The 18,225-nt window shown below is 54.0% G+C and overlaps 2 protein-coding genes across 3 annotated transcripts in view; one reads left to right on the top strand and one right to left on the bottom strand.

Moving 5' to 3' along the window:
• The window catches only part of POLR2H (polymerase (RNA) II (DNA directed) polypeptide H), a 6,593-nt gene extending 6,164 nt beyond the window's left edge, over window positions 1-429 (bottom strand). Inside the window, exon 1 of one of the 2 annotated variants that reach the window (XM_006884082.1) lies at window positions 317-429. In XM_006884082.1, the coding sequence (XP_006884144.1) occupies window positions 317-389 (73 nt within the window). In that variant the 5' untranslated portion in view covers window positions 390-429. The remainder of the gene's footprint in view (window positions 1-316) is intronic. The other variant, XM_006884083.1, reaches the window with a different exon arrangement.
• Window positions 430-2,379: 1,950 nt separating this feature from the next.
• Window positions 2,380-17,251, top strand: CLCN2 (chloride channel, voltage-sensitive 2). The gene is made up of 24 exons (XM_006884081.1): window positions 2,380-2,451; window positions 4,741-4,897; window positions 5,043-5,174; window positions 5,510-5,638; window positions 5,720-5,853; window positions 5,955-6,032; window positions 6,111-6,189; window positions 6,283-6,408; window positions 6,506-6,590; window positions 6,686-6,787; window positions 7,797-7,881; window positions 8,035-8,190; window positions 8,608-8,677; window positions 8,933-9,043; window positions 9,278-9,491; window positions 9,786-9,919; window positions 10,282-10,463; window positions 10,567-10,681; window positions 11,088-11,161; window positions 11,373-11,432; window positions 11,572-11,610; window positions 11,785-11,889; window positions 16,846-16,932; window positions 17,057-17,251. Exons 1-24 carry the CDS (start codon window positions 2,380-2,382, stop codon window positions 17,249-17,251), a joined length of 2,721 nt encoding a protein of 906 aa, XP_006884143.1.
• The last annotated feature ends 974 nt before the right edge of the window (window positions 17,252-18,225 follow it).

Here is an 18,225-nt window from a genome sequence, read left to right as displayed (position 1 = left end):
AATCTGTTCTGCATATAGGTTGAAAAGGTATGGAGATAGGATGCATCCCTGGCGTACGCCCTTCCCAATTTTGAACCATGCAGTGTTCCCTTGCTCTACAGGAGATGCCTTGCAGTTTGCCAGTACCCAAGCAGACACCGAGGCACTGGGCGCAACACGTGCGACGTCAGGGAAGCTGGAGGTCTCAGTCCTCTCATCTATAAAATGCTTTCTACATCATCAGGGTCAGGCCACGTGAGCTGGGCCACCCTGAGACCTGTCCCCCAAGTAGACGATTAGCCCCTCCCCCCAAATCGCCCCTACGGACCTTACCTACCTCGATCAAACTTTTTGCCTTCTGGGTCAATGTCTTTCACATCGAAAATATCCTCAAACAGGATGCCCGCCATCGTGAGGCCACGAAAGTAGAACAGGTGTGCGGAGCTCGCGACCAAGACTAGCGAGGGAACTCGAAGCCACCCGCACAGCTGCGCGGGACAGGACTGCGCGTGCGCTGGGCCGTAGTGTGGGTCCTCAACTTCCGGTCCCGCCCTCTCGGGGTGAATTAACTTCCGCCCCGAGTGACTGCTTCCGCGATCTTTCGGCATTGGAGGCGGGTCTCGAATCCAGCTGACTCCGCCCTGGGGCAGGAACACAATAGATCCCGCCTCCATTCGACATGGCTAGAGTACTCGTGGTCTGTGGGCTCCACTACGCCCTCTTCATCGTACAGTCCTTTAGAGTGTACAGGCCTGTTCGAGGAGAGGACCTTGATCCTTGGTCCAGAGAAGCCCAGCACTAGTCCTACCCAGTCGATTCGAGTGGCCGCCGAGGGCACAGTCCGCGCAGGGGCGGCCGGAGCAGAACCCCGCCCCCAGCATGCTAGCAGCGCAGGGCGTAATGCCCAGCTGCTCCAGCTGGCACTGAGGCCCCCCAAGCCGGCCCGGGCCGGATCGGTCCTGCTGGATGTCACACGAAACGGGTCCGTCAAGTTTGGGAATTTGCCATGATGTCACTATGGGGAAGAGGAAAACCCGCAGTGTCCTCTCCCCTGGCACTGCCACCTCTCCACCACTCCTCACTTTTCCCTACACCGCTCTCCAGCCTGGCACTAACCTCTTCATATACACTCCCCAGAACCTAGCCTGGTACCACCCATTTCTCCTTATGGACACTGATCTATATATGTCCCTTCATCCTGGTACTAGCCATCCCTTCAGCTCTTTCCTCACACTGCCCCTCTTCCTGCGCACTGCACCCTCCGTCTAGGCACTTGTCACATTGACCTCCGCCCTAAGCACAACCACTGTCTCCACGTGACCCTTCGTCTAGATACTGACACATGACCAGTTTCCTAAGCATTGCCTCTCTCCTCTTACTAGCCTACCCCTAACACTGCTCTGCCACCCGGTGCGTTCCTTCTTCCCCATCCTTCCCCAACTCAAGATAGGAAAGCCTTTCCCCCAGGACAAAGAGACGTCAGCAGCTCCTCGGGTTTTTCCTTGGGCCCTGCCAGGGAGAAGCGACCTCTGCCCCTACACGCCCGCCTCCCAGGAGTGGCCTCTCTGGCACCCTGACCTCGCGTCCCTCAAGCCTCACCTCTTCCCGGCCCCTCCTCACCTCCACCCCCAGCACAACCCCGAGCCAGGTTCTCCAAGTGCACCTCCCTGAGAGGAAGCCCGGAGGAAGAGGGGGGAAAATGGGATGAAGGAGACCGAGCGGCTCCGTTTCAAGCACCCACCTGCCTCTACCCGCGCTGAGACCATAATTCCCCTCGAGTTCCCGCAGCTTTGTTTCTCACCCCCGAGGGGACAGAGCGGCCTTTCCAGACTTGCCTCAGCCTCTTGCCCTGCAGCAGAGAGCGCGCCTCTCCAGAAAGAGGGGTTGAACCCGAAGAGTCCGATTTAGACGGCCCCCCAGCCCCAAGACCCCAAACCGCACCGAGCTCCCGCGTCTCTAGACCTTACGGCCGCAGCAGCGGAAGCCGCGGACGCGGCTGGTCCCTCCACGTGCCAGAAGATTCGCCCTCGCCCTGTCCCGCCGCTCCCGGCTCCCGCGGGGAAGGGTCGCGGACCCGCGCGGCCTGTGCGCCCCCTGTCGCCTCTCCCGTGCCTGAGAGGCGGCCCCAAAGCAGACCCCAGCCAGCTTGGGCCAGCCCCTCCGGATGGGCCGGCGGGCGGAGCAGCGCGGAGGACACCGCCCTCGGCCCGCCCGCCGAGCAGAGTACAAGAGCGCGAGGCTGCGCCAGCGGCGCCCGCCCGGGGCCCGCTGCACTCTGCGCTCGGTGTCCCGAGCTGCCGGGACGGGGGCCGGTTCCGAAGAAGCGGGCTGTGCGGACCGGGAGCCAGGTCCCGGGCAGCGCCAGAGCCTCAGCGGGAACCGAGAGGGCAGTGAGCGGAGATGGCGGCCACGGCGACGGCGGCGGCGGAGGAAGGGATGGAGCAGCGGGCGCTGCAGTACGAGCAGACCCTGGTAAGTGAAGCCGAGCGGAGCCGAGCCCGGAGGGGTGCGCTCTAGCACTGCTGCTTCGGGTTACCCTTGGAAGCAAGTGCTAGAAGCGAGGCCTACCTTCACCCTGCCCCAGACTTCTGATCTGGGGAGACTGAAGTTCAGGAGGCTAAGAAGCTGAAGTGCAAAAAGGGTTGAAAGCTGCTTGCAGGTTTCTGGCCAAGACTGGGGCCTGAAGAGGACAATGACACTAGGTACTTGTCTCAGGTGTCCTGCCCTCCGCCACACACTAACACACACATTTCTTTCCTCCTCCCTCTCACCACCTGAGCCCGAGTCCCCACAGCTTCACTCCGCCCCCTCAATCACCACCTCACACCTTGGAACTTTCTCTCCCTATGCTCTCTCTACCTCAGCCATACAAGAAAGTCCCGATGGGGTCCTCACTTTGTACATGGAACAGTGCTAAGCATAGAGACCAGGAGGGGTTGAAAGATGATCAGACCCACACCCAGCCCTGGACCTACCCCTGTCTCTGGGAATTTACAACCCAGCATTATTAGTAGGAGCCCTTTAAACTACGGTTGGGCGTTAAAAAAAGAGGGGTGGCCTGCCCCCTTGGGGGGCAGGATCTTAAGGTGTGAGAATTGGTACCTTGTTCCTACTGACACTGAGTAGCCAGCCACCACCCACCCCATGGGTGTCCCTTGACCTCTTTAGAAGGGGTCCTGGGGCTTTAAGCTGTCCCACTGCCTCCACTGCTGTTTAGTGGTTGAGAAGCCATTTGTCCCCTCTCAATTTGTTGTCACGGGGGTGGGGACTCAAGCTCCAGGGAAGGGAATGGGCCCTTGTGCCTCTTCATCAACTCCAGCTGGAATTTGCCCAGGAAGGAGGCAGGGAAGGAACCTTTAAGGAAGGAGAGGACCTAGACAGTCATTGGGAAGTGCCAGGCTGCAAGAGAGGGTGACTGGATCAAACAGGATGACGGGGAGGGGCAGCAGGAGTGGCACTGGAATGAGGGGAAAGGAGCAGGCAGTGGGGATTGAGTGAGAGGTTGCTGTCTGGCCCTGGTGAGGATCCAGGCATTGGTCAAGGAGGCTGGGCACCTGGCCTCGGAAATGGTGTCTGTCCCTGGTCACATCTCCCATCTCTTTGGGCCCTGTCTTATCTCTGGAATGAGCTCTTGGGGTCAAACACCCCCAGGTATTCATTCTCTGCTCCAGCCTCCCCTCTTCTGCCTCTGATCCCTTTGTCTTTCACTCACTCACCTCCCCTCTTACACCACGTCTGCCTCTTTCTGCTCAACTTTCTCTTCTCCTTTCTCTCCTTCCTCTCCTCTCTGGCCCTTCTTTCTCTTCTCCATCCCTTCTCCTCATTCCCCGTTCCCCTCTAATTGCTTTTCTCTATGCTTGTCTTCCCTCTCCTCAACCTCTATCTCTCACTCTCTCTCTGCCTCTATCTTTCCCTCCCTCTTCCCTCCCCACCCCAGCCCCAACAGGAGCCCATTGTGTCCCGTAGCTCTGCGGGTGGCAGCCGGAATCTACTCCTCCCTACCCCCCAACACACGCCCAGCTTGGCAGGTCTAGCTCTGGCTCAGTGACTTTCCCTCCCTTCACCCCAGCATCCAGTCGCAGACTAGCCATCAGCAGCTCTGGTCCCCGAAACCACCGCTGAGCTCTGGGAAACTCCAGAGTGGAGCTGTGGCCACCAAATACTCCCCACCCATCCCAAGTCCAAGCTCGGCCCTGCAGAGCCCTGCAGACTGCTAGGGGTGGGGGTGGGGAATGGGGACAAGGGGATTAGGGGGGTGGCAGGGTGCAGCAGAGTCGGTCACAGGCCAGAGGCCCAGCAAGAACGTGATAAGGATTGGGGCCCCGCCTGCTTCTGGGCCCTACTCTGAGCAGTGCCCGGCTCTGCAAGGCCCTTGTTATTGTCCATAAGCCCTTGACCATCCCTTATTCTCTGACCTTCTGTCCTCCCACTTTCAGGCTCCGTGGGCTCAGTTTTTCAGTCTTTTTCTCCTTTGGGGCCCTTCCTTCCCCTCCTCCTCAGTGCCCCTCCCCAGGGCCTGTGAGAAGAGGGCTGATTATTCTGCCACCCCCAGAGCTGTGTACCTTGGCTGTCCCCATCACTCCGGGCCAGGACAGCCCCCACAGTCTGCAGTGTGCATTGTTCCCACACCCCAAGCCAGAGAGGAACTGTGGATTCAAGAGGGGTTATACATACAACTTGAGATTGGGAACGGGGCCATGAGGGCTCAGAATCTCTCTCCCCTCAGCCTTGGCTAATGTCCTGTCTTTCCCATCACTCCAGATGTATGGCCGCTATACTCAGGACCTTGGGGCCTTTGCCAAAGAGGAAGCTGCTCGGATCCGCCTAGGGGGCCCTGAGCCCTGGAAGGGCCCCCCATCCCCTCGGACTCCTCCAGAACTTCTGGAATATGGACAGAACCGTTGTGCCCGATGCCGCAGTGAGACCTGTGTCGGGTGGGGTGGGGGACCCTGCTATGCTGGAAGAGATAGATGCCATTAGAGCCACCCATGGGCAGGGTTGAGTAGTAGAAGGGTAAGCCAGCTTTGATGCCAACCTCTTATTCGTCCCTCTCCTGATCCCAGTCTGTTCCGTGCGCTGCCACAAGTTCCTGGTGTCCAGGGTTGGGGAAGACTGGATCTTCCTGGTCCTGCTGGGGCTCCTTATGGCATTGGTCAGCTGGGTCATGGACTATGCCATCGCAGCTTGTCTGCAGGGTGAGGACAAGAACTGGCAGGGGGCTACTGGGGAAAACCACTCTGCTTCCTCCATGCCACACTTGTCCCGTGTCTCAGGCAGCCATTGACCTTCCCTCAGCCTTTCTTTGGGCATACTCACTGCTGGCCCCAGAGAATTTGCCTTTCTTCTTCTCTCACTGGCCCTCCTTCCTTCCTATAGTGGTCTTTGTCCAAAAAGAGGGCATCTGCCGTCTCCCCTCCACCAGCGCAGGCTCTGTGTCATATTTCCCCCCGACGGTTGGACCTATATCCCAGAGGCCTAACGAGCAGAAGGCAGTTGCACAGAGAGTCCTGCAGCATGTTCTCTTCCACAGCTCAGCAGTGGATGTCCAGGGGCTTGAACACCAACATCTTTCTACAGTACCTGGCCTGGGTCACCTACCCTGTGGTCCTCATCACGTTCTCAGCAGGATTTACACAGATCCTGGCTCCTCAGGCTGTCGGTACAATAGTAGGGGAGGGCAGGGATGGGACCTCCTGAAAAGAGCCCCTCACTTGACTCCCCTGACAATGTTCCCCTCCAGGATCTGGCATCCCTGAGATGAAGACCATTTTGCGGGGAGTGGTGCTAAAGGAATACCTCACTCTCAAGACCTTTGTAGCCAAGGTCATTGGGCTGACCTGTGCCCTGGGCAGTGGCATGCCACTTGGCAAAGAGGTGACTACAGGTTGGGAGCTAATGGGTGTCCCTCTCAAGTGGGGGAGACCAGGCCAAAGTCAGGGGGCACCCCTACTCCCCTCACCATCTGCCCCCCCCAGGGCCCCTTTGTGCATATCGCGAGCATGTGTGCTGCCCTGCTCAGCAAGTTCCTCTCCCTCTTTGGGGGGATCTATGAGGTAAGGGGGACTCTGGGGGAGGGTAAGGATATGTTACTGAGTCCATGGTTGACTTCCTCATCCCACCTCTCTCCTCAGAATGAATCTCGGAACACAGAGATGCTGGCTGCTGCCTGTGCTGTGGGAGTGGGCTGTTGCTTTGCGGCCCCTATTGGAGGTAGGCAGGGCCCCCAAGCCTGCCTTTGGCCTCTCACTGAGCCCGAGTCACGAGGCCAGGCTTCAGGTAGCACCTTCCCCTGCCTCCTCACAGGCGTCCTGTTCAGCATCGAGGTCACCTCCACCTTCTTCGCTGTGCGCAACTACTGGCGGGGCTTCTTTGCTGCCACCTTCAGCGCCTTCATCTTCCGGGTCTTGGCTGTCTGGAACCGTGATGAAGGCATGGAGGGGGTGCTTCAGGGATTCCCTGCGATGGCTAAGGTGAAGGACCCTTGAGGTAGACCTACCTCCCTCTGCTACTCTCACCTTCCCTTCAGAGACCATCACTGCTCTCTTCAAAACCCGATTCCGGCTCGACTTCCCCTTTGACCTGCAGGAGCTGCCAGCCTTTGCTGTTATTGGGTAAGGAGCTAAAGGGGTGACAGCTGTCAGAAAGGAGAGCGGTCTCCATAAGAAGACTCCTTTACTCTGGTGTTTCTTCCTCCTCCCCACTCTAGTATTGCTAGTGGCTTCGGAGGAGCCCTCTTTGTCTACCTGAACCGGAAGATTGTCCAGGTGATACGGAAACAGAAAACCATCAACCGCTTCCTCATGAAGAAGTGAGTTGGCTTGAGGCTCCTCTTGGATTGGGCGAGGGTCATCGTAGGGTGGGGGACACTCACAGGCAGGTGGCAAACAGTGGCCCAGAGAAAATCAGCCCACAGTTTTTACCAGGTTGACTGAAAATTTTAATTTTACATGTTGTTGTTGTTGTTGTTGTGTACCATAGAGTCGGAACTGACACATAGCTGACCCTCCAGCAGGTTTTCAGAGGCAGTTAGGGAGGAGATTGCCCATCACCTCCCGCGGAGCAGTTGGCGGATTTGAACCCCGTGCCTTCAGGATTGCAGTGCAGTTTCTTACCACTAGGCCACCTGAAAACTGCAACTTGTTAATTTCCAGTCAATGGTAGAGGGTGTTTGGACCAAGCCTTCCACAAGCTCTTTAGCCTGCCCCAGGCAGCAATGTTTTCTACAGTGTCTGAGACTTGATGTCCCTCCATTGACCAAAAGGTGGATGGATTTTCTTCTCCAGAGCGCCTTTTTAACAACGTCTGTTGTACAACACTCTCAGTTGTCACCCTGAGGATTGAGAGAAGGGAGGAGTCACTTGGGACTGATGTCCTGCAGGGAGAAGGAAGCCAGCTGACCCTGTCCCTTACTATACCTTTGGTCAACTGCCACCAGTGGCCCCAGCTTCACCCAGCACTGACCTTCCCTCTCAGCCACCACAGAGAAACAGATGGAAGCAGGAACTTCTCCACACCCTCACATAATTTTTCCTTTGGTTGAAGATTCTGTGTTGGGAGGTCACAGCTCAGAGGTGTCCATGACAAAGTCAGCAGGGGAACTCTCCACTGCTCCCCACTTAGGAAATCGAGTGCTAAGCAAAGGCCTTTGGGTCATTACACCCTAGGCTCCTGGTCCACTCAGTTATCATATCATAAACAGAACTATGCTTTTATGTAAGATCCAAGGCTGTGCTCATCCTCAACTCTGAGAGCACCCAGCCTGTCATCAGTCCACAGTAAACGTACTGCGTTTGATGCTGTGAACCCTCTATGTCTAGACGCCTGCTCTTCCCAGCTCTAGTGACCTTCCTTATCTCCACGATGACCTTCCCTCCTGGCTTTGGGCAGTTCATGGCTGGACAGGTAACTCCAAGCTAAACAAGAACGTGAGCTGCCCCTTGAGATGCATCCTTTCTAACCCCTGCCCCACAGGATTGTGGGATTCCCCTGACCTCCCGCAGGGCCTTCCCTTCATCTCATCCATTCCACAGCCTGAGGAGCCCTGTTCTCCTATAGCTCTCACAGAAAGAGACACTGGTCACCCTGTTTGACAACCGGACGTGGGTCCGCCAGGGCCTAGTGGAAGAGCTAGAGCCACCGGGCACCTCACAGGCCTGGAACCCGCCTCGTGCCAATGTCTTCCTTACCCTGGTCATCTTCATTCTCATGAAGGTGGGTCTCCTTACCCATATAACTGAACATCTGCATAGGTTTATTAGCTGGGTCGGAATCAGCTGGTCAGTAGTGGGTGTGGTTGCTGGCTTCTTGGGTACTCAGCACTACCCCAGGCACTTTCCATACGTTAACTCTTCCCAGCCTCACAACAGTGCTGACAAAGGTACTGTCCCCACTTAAGAGTGGATGAAATTGAGGTACGAATTGGGTCAAAGTTGTACAGGTGACACAGAGTTAAGATTTGAATCTTCACCTTCTCCTTCCCTTTGCCATCCCTGGGGGTGAGGGATGCGGAAAATGAATAGCTGGGTGGTTTGTGTCCAGCTGATAAGTCAAGCAAAATTATTACCTCCCGGGCATGGGCCTGGGGCCTGGGAGGCCAGCACGCATATCAGAACTGCCTCCTCCTTGCAGTTCTGGATGTCGGCTCTGGCCACCACCATCCCAGTGCCGTGCGGGGCCTTCATGCCTGTCTTTGTCATTGGTGAGTGTAGCTGTTGTTCTCCCAGCCTGCAGCCTTCTCACCTGGCTGCCCTCTGGCCATCCCCTGGCTTCTTCCTCTCTGCTTGGGATTGGGATTGGGTTGTGGTCTAGCCCAGCCCCCACCCCACCCTGCAGGACTGTCCCCCTGCACTCAGTGACCCACTGGCCCCTCCCCCACCCTCTCCCCCTCTCTCTTCCTAGTGTCCCTGCCCTCCCCCTCCACTGCCTGTTTCTCTTCCCACCCCCCTCCTTGAAGGAGCAGCATTTGGGCGTCTAGTGGGCGAAAGCATGGCTGCCTGGTTCCCAGACGGGATCCACACTGACAGCAGCACCTACCGTATTGTGCCTGGTGGCTATGCAGTAGTAGGTAAGTGCCCAGGTCCACATCTTGCTGTGAGGACCACTGCCCATTTCCCTGGCCCTGCCACAGGGTCTGAGGCTCTGGTGCCCCCTGGTGGCCAACATTGGCCTGCCTTCTGCTGCAGAGGCCCCATCCCTGGACTGGGCAGCCCAGAGGGGCCTCCTACACGATGCACCCCTAGGCGGAGAGGGTTATCTGGGGTCTGGACTCCCTGAGGATACTGATGGGAGCTGTTCCCAGGGGCAGCTGCGCTGGCGGGAGCAGTGACACATACAGTGTCCACGGCTGTGATTGTCTTCGAGCTCACTGGCCAGATTGCCCATATCCTGCCCGTCATGATTGCCGTCATCCTGGCCAATGCTGTTGCCCAGAGCCTGCAGCCCTCGCTCTATGACAGTATCATCCGCATCAAGAAGCTGCCCTATCTTCCAGAACTGGGCTGGGGCCGACACCAGTATGGAGGGCTGGGTGGTGGGAGAGGGACAGGAAAAGGCTTCTCGAGTGTTCACCCCCTCAAACCCACTGTCACCAACACCCTGAGCCGGTGAAGGCTGGAAACTGGCCACCTGGCTCCTTCCTTGTCCACATCCTGAGGAGCTCTGGCCAGTTCTCCTGATCAGAAAGAAGGGTGGGAGGCAGACCTGGGCCCCTGGCATCCAGCCCCATCAATTCTGGGACTTTCCTTGCCCCGGGAGAGTGGTACCCTCGCTGTGCCAGCCATGAACCAAATGCCCCTCTCTGCCTCCAGGCAGTACCGGGTACGCGTAGAAGACATCATGATACGGGATGTTCCCCACGTGGCTCTCAACTGCACCTTCCGCGACCTACAGCTGGCTCTTCACCAGACCAAGGGCCGTATGTTGGCCCTCGTGGAGTCCACCGGTGAGGCCAGCAGCCAACCCAGGGCTCCTTGCTCAGGGAAAGGGAAGGGACAAGACCCGAGGACCAGTCTTCCTGGTTCCAAAGGGAAAGAGCCCCATTGCTATAAGTCAAGGCCCCATTCTGGGTTTTAAAAAAGAAAGCTAAGGAGCGATCTGGTGGCCTAGTGGTAAGAAGCTGCACTACAATCCCAGAGGCGCACGGTTCGAATCCACCAGATGCTCTGCCGGAGAAGGGGGGACAGTCTCCTCCTGTACCAGTCAGATCTGATTTGACGGTACACACAAATAATAAAAATTTAAAAAAAAAGAAAGCTAAGAGAGGTCCTCCCCCAGAATCTTAGTCTTGTCACCTGCTCTGTCTAGAGTCCATGATATTGCTGGGCTCCATCGAGCGCTCACAAGTGGTGGCATTGCTGGGAGCCCAGCTGAGTCCAGTCCGCCGCCGGCAATACATGCAGGACATGCAGGAGCAGCGGGCTCGTGCGGCCCAGGCCTCTCCACCAGCAGACCCCGAGCGTCCTCCCAGCCCCGAGACTGCCTTCCAGGTATGGGACATGCGCCCAGACACAATCCCAGATCATCACTGCATGAACCCATCAGGAGGGCGTGTGTGACTTTAGTGTGGCCAGCCCCTTCGTGCCCATGCAGGTGAACACGGAGGATCCAGGCTTCCCTGCTCCCCGCGTGGAGAGTCATAAGCCCCTGAAACCTGCTCTCAAGAGGGCGTCCAGCAACACTATGAACCATAGGGAGAGCTCAACAGGTGAGCCCATCACCTCATCCTCCAGTGGATCCTGAGCGAGGCCGCTGAGCTCTACTAAAGTCCCTCCCTGGTCCTTTTGCCCAGGACACCCAGCCCAAGAGGCTGCCCAGATGAGCAAGTAGAGCTGGGACGCCCTTTTCCCTACCTCCTTCACCTCTCCTAGCCCATTCCTTAAAAGAATACACTGGGGAGCTCTGGTGGCCTAGTGGCAAGGAGCTGCAACTACAATCCCAGAGGCTCACGGTTCGAATCCACCAGATGCTCTGCCGGGGAAGGAGGGGCAGTCTCCTCCTGTACCAGTCAGATCTGATTTGACGGTACACTCACACAAAAATAATAAAAATTTAAAAAAAAAAAGAAAAGAATATACTGTATCCCCACTGAGAGCTTTGTGTTTGGTCCGCAGGGAGTGGGGAGTCATCAGGGATTGCCCTCAGGAGCCTCTTCTGTGGGAGTCCACCTCCTGAGGCCAGTTCAGAAGTGAGTGGTTGATCCTGTCCTGGTGGTCTTGCTCCCCGGCTCCTCGTCTGCCCCGTCCCCTTGTTAACTAGTGCCTGCCCCTTCTCCCTGCCCTTCTGCACCCCCAGCTGTCAGCTCTGGCCCTTCAGTATGCCTTCCTCCTGGTTGCCACCATTTCCCTCCTTCCTCCCTGTAATATCAACTCTTCTCTCTGGTTTGACTCTTTACAAAGTCAGAGAAGTCAGAATCATATGAGAAGCGCAAGCTGAAGCGAGTTCGAATCTCCCTGGCGGTAAGCATTCCCATTCTCCCTACAGCCCAGGAGCACTATCATTGTCGTCTAGGCTGGGCAGAACCCACCCTCCAAGAAGGGGAGACACCTACAGCTCCCCTCTTCCCGACCTCTAACCACCAACCTTCCTCCTTCTTAGAGTGACTCGGGCCTGGAAATCGAGATGACCCCTCAGGAGGTAAGGTGTAACTGGACTCTGGACCCTGTTTCCTTTTGGGTGTGTGTAGCCATCATCTTGGCTGCTGTCCCCATGGGAGGAACTATCGGGTAGGAAGTGGACAGACCAGCTTTCAGGGAGGTGAGAGCAGTTATTGGCCCCACCTCGCTCACCTTCCTGGTCTCTATCTCCCAGATTCTAGAATGGGAGGAACAGCAACTGGATGAGCTGGTCAACTTCAATGACTGCAAAATTGACCCTGCCCCCTTCCAACTGGTGGAGCGGACCTCCCTACACAAGGTAGAGGCGGTAGCCTGAGCCCAGCCTGTTCTGTTCTATCAAGAGGACAGGCTGGGCATTTGGATGTCTCTAAATAAATTTGGCCCGTGGTCAGCAGGGATGGGAAGAGGTGCAGAGAGTGGGCTCAGTACTGGGACATTTTTTAGCCAAACTGCTTCAAGAAAAGCTGTGACATGAGAGACTGGGAGCTAGGGCCCTTTTGCCTCTTCCTGCAATCCAGCGGAGCCAGGCATTTTTCCTGTGCTCAGCCCTGCCCCCAGGGAGCTCTGGACCAAAGCAGCAACAAAGACAGGGCTTGAACTGGGCAGAAGCCAGAAGGCCAGGCCAGGGTCAGAGTTAGGCAGGAGGCTGCCAGAGCTCAACAAGGCAGATACACCCACGTTAGGGGTGGGGGGAAAGGGTGAGAAACAGGCAGGATAAGAAAAATCCAATAAACAAGCTCACCAACTCCCAAGTAGGGGGGAGGACACTGCTAAGAAGAGATAAACAAAGATGAGAAACGCCCAGTGGGGGCTCGGAATGTCAGACCCCAGAACTTCTGACAGTGTGAGCCAAAGGAAAACCAGTAGGGACTAGGAACCTAGGAGAAGGGCAAAACAGCCTCTCAAGAAAAGGCTGAAGAAATGAGAGAAATGGAGTCGAGGCAGGCTGGTGTGAGCCTTTTCAGGTTTACAAACGAGAAGGGAGTGCAGACTTAGCTAGCAGGCTGGGAAGAGAGCTCCTGGAGTCAGCAAAAGCCAAGAGAGGTTTCGGGTACAAGAGCTTACCTAAACGTGTAATTGGGCATGGGAGCCTCCGAGGCACAGGGGACAGGACGACAGTGGATGAACCTGCTCAAGGCCTGCAGCCTGGGCTTCCAGCCTCTGTCATGTCTGACACCTAAAAGTGAGCATGGCACGGCCAAGCAGGGGCTGAGGACACAAGAGAAACAGGGAGACCAAAACACATAAGCCTTTGAGTAGAAGACCTCAGACCAAAGGGAATGTGTGAACCATAGTGATGTTGAAAAAAGGGAGATAGGCCTGCAAATAACACATGGGCTTCTAGGTAAAGCCGTTCTTCCTAAGATCTCAAAAGCTTTTCCATGATGATCCTACTCCTCAAACACCGGGTGCTGATAATTAGGAATATGACAAGCTGTTGCAGCAGCTGCTGCTGACTCTTTTCGAATGTTTGCTGTGTGCCAGGCATTATGCTAAGCTCTTCACATGTTTGCTTTAAATCCTCACAACCACACTGTCAGATGCTATCATTTTTAGATGACAAGATTGAGATTCAGAGAGACTACGCAAGTTGCCCAAGGCCACACAGCTAGTAATGGGCAAAATCAGGCCCCAAATTCAAAGTAGTCTAACTCTAGAGCCACACCATAGGGAAACCGAGGCATGCAGTGAGGTCACTTGTCCAAATCATGGCATTTAGGCCCAGAGTCTGGACAGTCTGGCCCTATTCCCAGCCTTCTTTCAGAAGGCTACTTTGTCCCTCTCCCTGTCAATTCACTGTTCCCAAGCCCAGCAAGTACAAGCTCACCCATGGGCTCCTGGGTGTCTAATTAAATTAAAATAAGAACAAAGTAGGTGTTTGTTACAAGCTTAAAAATAAGGGAAGAGAAGAAGCCTTTGAGGAACCGACTAACAAAAGCACAAAGAACTCAAAGTGATAAGAACATAAAAGATGAGAATTCAAAATGTCCTTGCAGGCCTGAGGAATCAATAAGTAGTAGCCCAGTTAAATTCAGGATGGAAACACTCAGAAAGGAGAGAGGCTAGACTGGACACTGCCAGACCTCCAGCCATACCTGCTAAGTACCTCACTTATTCAGAGGTCACCTATGGAGAAGGGATGGGGGAGGCTAGCAATAAGGCCAGATCCTAGCTTTGCCACCGTAGCTAGCTGTGTGGCCCTTTCTTATTCATGTTTCACTTTCCTTATCTGTAAAATAGGGATCATAATATTTTTGGATCTTAGCTTAAGTGCTGGACTGCTATCTCAAAGGTCCATGACACAAACCCACCAGCCACTCTGCAAAAAAAGATAAGGTAATCTGCCTTATTAAAATTTATAGCCTCAGAAACCCAATGGGACCATTCTGCTCTGTCCTACAGAGTCATTCTGAGTTGGAATCTATGGCAGTTAAAGACCCCATAGGTCATTCGGAGGATTAAAGGAGTTCATTCATGGGAAGCACTGCCTGCCTGGTATTATATTCAATGGGAGATATTACTACTTCTTCTTATATGAAGATGAGCAAAGGAGGATATAAGTAAGAAACTACCCCTGCCCTCAAGGAATTTGTTTCCTTAAGGAAAACATCCAAGTCAGCCAGTAATTATACTCCCTGTGATACAAGCTTCTAATAGAGACAAACACACAATTCCAAGGTGATACAAAGGAAAGGATGACTGTCTTCTTGGAGGACTGGGTAAAGCTCAGAGAGGACGGATGGTGGTAGTGTGTTTTGGAGAAGAGGCTAGAGGATTATTAGTAGGACTGTAAAAGATGATATAATAGAAGGTGAAGAGATTGAGGTTGTTAACAACTTCAGCTTGCTTGGCTCCCCAGTCAACATTCTTGGCATCAGCATTCAGGAAAGAGGAATTGCACTGGAAAAATCTGCTGTCAGGGACTTTCCAAAGGACTGAGAAGCAACAATTTCAGTCTAGAGACTCATGTGCACCTGATTCAGCCTATGTTCTTTGCAATTACTTGCTATGCATCAGAAAGCTAGATAATGACTAAGGATGTGAGAAGAATCGACGCTTTTGAGTTGTGGTGCTGGAGAAGTCTTGAACATACCCTGGACCACCAAGAAAACAAACAGGTCTATCTTAGAGAGGGTGAAACCAAGTGTCTCCTTGAAGGCTAGGATTTTGACACTCCATCTCACATATTTTGGGCATGTGGCCAGGAGGAAACAATCCTTGGAGAAGGACATCATGCTCGGAAGGGTGGCGGAACAGCACAGGAGAGGAAGACCCTGGATGAGATGGCTTGATACAGTAACTGGGGCAGTGGGGGTAGGTGTGTCGGAGTCAGTGAGACTGGCTCAGGGCAGGGCAGAGTTCAGAGCAGTTGTACATAGGGTTGCTATGAGTCACAGGCTACTCAATAGCACGTAACGACAACAATGGGGAAAGGCCAAAGATGCATCCAGCAATAGATGACTGATTATGTGTAGCTGGAAGCCAGGACACATGGCAGAATCTGAAGCTGGGAAATCAGGCTGGGGTCACTGAAGGAGGGCCTCATGAGCTATTATAGGGTCACTGAGCTCCACCTCATGTTTGACAAAGAGCACTAGGGTAGCAGAGAGAAGTTGGAGAGAAAAAAGGTGGAAAGAACTTTTAGGATGTGTGTAAATTAGATTGCTTAACATTAAGTTAACACTTAATCTGTGGATAAATAGGTTGCAAACTTAAAAGGCATAAAGCAAACCCATGCCATTGATTCTAACTCACAGGACGGAGTGGATCTGCCACTTAGGGTTTCCAGAGTTGGAATCTTTCAGGAGCAGGTTGCCAGAGCTTTCTCCATTGAGTGGCTGGTGTGTTCAAACTGGACCTTAAAATTAGCAGGCAACCACTAACCCTGCACCACCAGAGACATCTCATTCTAATTAGGATTGGAGCCTGGGTGAGGGGGAAGAGTGGAATCCAGAGAAACTACTTAATAGGATCTTTCAAAGAAGATAAGAGGGATTATGTGAGCCAAGGACAAGGCTGTGGGATTACTGAAAGAGGAAATCTTATAATAAAGATGTTTCCCTCTGATGCCAGTAGACTTAAAGCTAACTTACAGCACATAGGTTTCAAGTTAGCAGCTAGTTGCTAGCCACATGTAACTAGAAGTTAATGAAGAAATGCAGAATAGCTTATTTGAAAACAGAACTTCTAGCCCCTTTTAAGTACCGTCATGTTCTGGGATGGGAAATGTTGGAAAATTTTGGAAGTCCTTTCCTAAAGCTAACATTTAGCAGTTATACTAAGAAAACATTTTTAAAGTGTTGAAGAATTTAAATGAGGTCTGAGTAACTGATACTCGAGAGGCTTAGTTATCAATGCCCATTTTGATTCAGACATTAAAGCCAAAAAGCTTACAACTAAACTTGGGAACAGTGAGATAAATGATAGGTCAAAAATTCTAAGAACTGCTGAGTCAGGAGAGTGTTTCAAGACATCTGGTTCAAGAAAATCCATCAGCACCAGGGGAACTGGCGGATAACTTCTGAACACTTGGTGATTATATTTGCAAGCTTGAGGGGAATACCCAAACAAGAAAAATATGGGGGTGCAGGTAACTGTTGGCCTCTTAAACAACACACTGAGTCTCACCAGGACCTGAGGTTTGTAAACAGCAAGAACCATAGAATGCATCAGCCAAGAAAAGATCGGTGTTAGAGCAGGAGTCCAGAGAGATTCCAAGTGGCCAGCCAGCCACTGGAAGGTCAGGAGGCACAGGATTCCGAACCAGGAACCCCTAAAGGTGTGTGCATATCCTCGCCGACTGGTCATCTGTGCAGGACAGGATGAAAAGCATGCAGCTTGGGGGTGAATTGGTCTGAGTGGTGACATGGAGCAGGTCAGGCATTACACCTGGGAAGTGCTGCTTCTGTAAAGTGGGTGTAATACCCACTTCTCAGGACAATCTTGAGATTAGAGATAAGAACTATTGGGCATGTGCTGGCTATTCAGTCAACATCCTATGCGAACAGTTGTTCTCGCCTGCCTTCTCCTTCCTATCACACGACCAAGAGCCCTCCTCCTCTATCAACACATGCAGCAGCATACAGACTCCATCACATTTCCGGGGCTTGCTCACAGTAACAGCCTCATTTATACTTTCCCTCCAGTGGCCTTGTCTCCTCCCCCACCACGTGGCACCCCTTCTGCTCCCCTGTGCCCCTTTAGCAATGTCCCCTCATACACTAAACCCAGTGTGTTTTCTTCCACCCTGCAGACTCATACCATCTTCTCACTGCTGGGAGTGGACCACGCATATGTCACCAGTATTGGCCGACTCATTGGAATTGTCACCTTAAAGGAGGTAACGGTGGCCACCAAAACCAAAAAGGCACAAATGACTCTGTCCTGTCACCCAGGGAAAGTGCCAGGGAAGTATCTGTGTAGGCGGCTCCATGTGCAGTCATCTGACCCTCTTACCTTTCCAGCTCCGGAAGGCCATCGAGGGCTCTGTCACAGCACAGGGTGTCAAAGTCCGCCCCCCCCTCGCCAGCTTCCGAGACAGCGCCACCAGCAGCAGCGACACAGAAACCACTGAAGTGCATGCACTCTGGGGGCCCCGCTCCCGCCATGGCCTCCCCCGGGAGGGCAGCCCTTCTGATAGTGATGACAAGTGCCAGTGAAGCCCTGATAAGCAGACAGGAACACTGAGGCCATGGCTGTCCGCCCGGATCCCACTCAGCTCACAGGCATGCCTTTGGAAAGCAGGCAGCAGGTGCAGGCGGAGACTGGACCCCCAGCTCCTGCCAGACCTGGAGTGTCAGCCTCGTTTAATTCACCCTACCTGGAACCTGAACCAGCGCCCACTCACACGTTTCCCAGGGAGCCACGTGGGGGCGTGGCCACTTAGCCCTGCTTCCCTTTGAGGGGAAAAAGGGTAGAACTAAGGTGGGTTTATAACTGGAACCTCCAATGACCAGATGTATATAGTGATTTATAAAGATTTTTATATTAATTTAATAAAACAAATTCTTAAATAGAACAAAATAAACACCTAATGAGCCACTTCTCCAATGCCTGTGCCCACTGGCTCTTGTTCTTATCCTGGCCCTCCTTACGTGCTGAAGCCTACAAGGTTTCTAATATTGCCACCACCCACACCCTTAAAAATCCAGAGCCTGGTGTCCTTGGAACACAGGCTCCATCACAGGCTTGCTCATGAACAACCTTCAGGGGCGGGGGTCCCAACACTAGCTCTGGCTTTCCTAACAGTCCAGACAGACACTACCCACTTCCTTCCTCAAGGAGGGCCACTCCCACAAGGCCTTCATTCATTGGCACATTCCTGCCCACAGCAGGCATCCTGGGAACTTCCCCGGCCCCCTGGTGGCATTCTCTGGAAGAGCAGGACATTCACAGCTCCTTAGCAGCCTGGGTGCTCCCTTCTTCCCATTCCACCCTAAAGGGCACCCTGGGTGAACGGGCAGAGCAGCTGGCTGGGAGCTGCCCAGACCCTGCCCACACATTCCTGCTCCCTGCCACAGCTGAAGGAAGGCTGGACAAGGTCCAAGCCCCACTGGGGAGCCAGGAAGCAGTGGGGAGACTGGCTTTAACCATTCCAAACACCTCCCAGAGGAAACTCCACTGAAAGAACAGA

This window comes from Elephantulus edwardii, unplaced genomic scaffold, assembly GCF_000299155.1.
Source record: "Elephantulus edwardii isolate Elephantulus edwardi_28Jun2011 unplaced genomic scaffold, EleEdw1.0 scaffold00031, whole genome shotgun sequence".
In the NCBI taxonomy this organism is placed as follows: domain Eukaryota; kingdom Metazoa; phylum Chordata; class Mammalia; order Macroscelidea; family Macroscelididae; genus Elephantulus; species Elephantulus edwardii.
The sequence above is the reverse complement of the archived record's forward strand: the minus strand, read 5'-3'. Positions and strand labels throughout refer to the sequence as shown.

Bases quoted from the DNA above. Each gene is read 5' to 3' on its own strand.
- CLCN2 (XM_006884081.1), top strand. From the start codon at position 2,380: ATGGCGGCCACGGCGACGGCGGCGGCGGAGGAAGGGATGGAGCAGCGG. The intron at 10,464-10,566 runs GTATGGGACATG...GTGCCCATGCAG, and splicing joins GCCCCGAGACTGCCTTCCAG to GTGAACACGGAGGATCCAGG. The intron at 11,433-11,571 runs GTAAGCATTCCC...CCTCCTTCTTAG, and splicing joins GAGTTCGAATCTCCCTGGCG to AGTGACTCGGGCCTGGAAAT.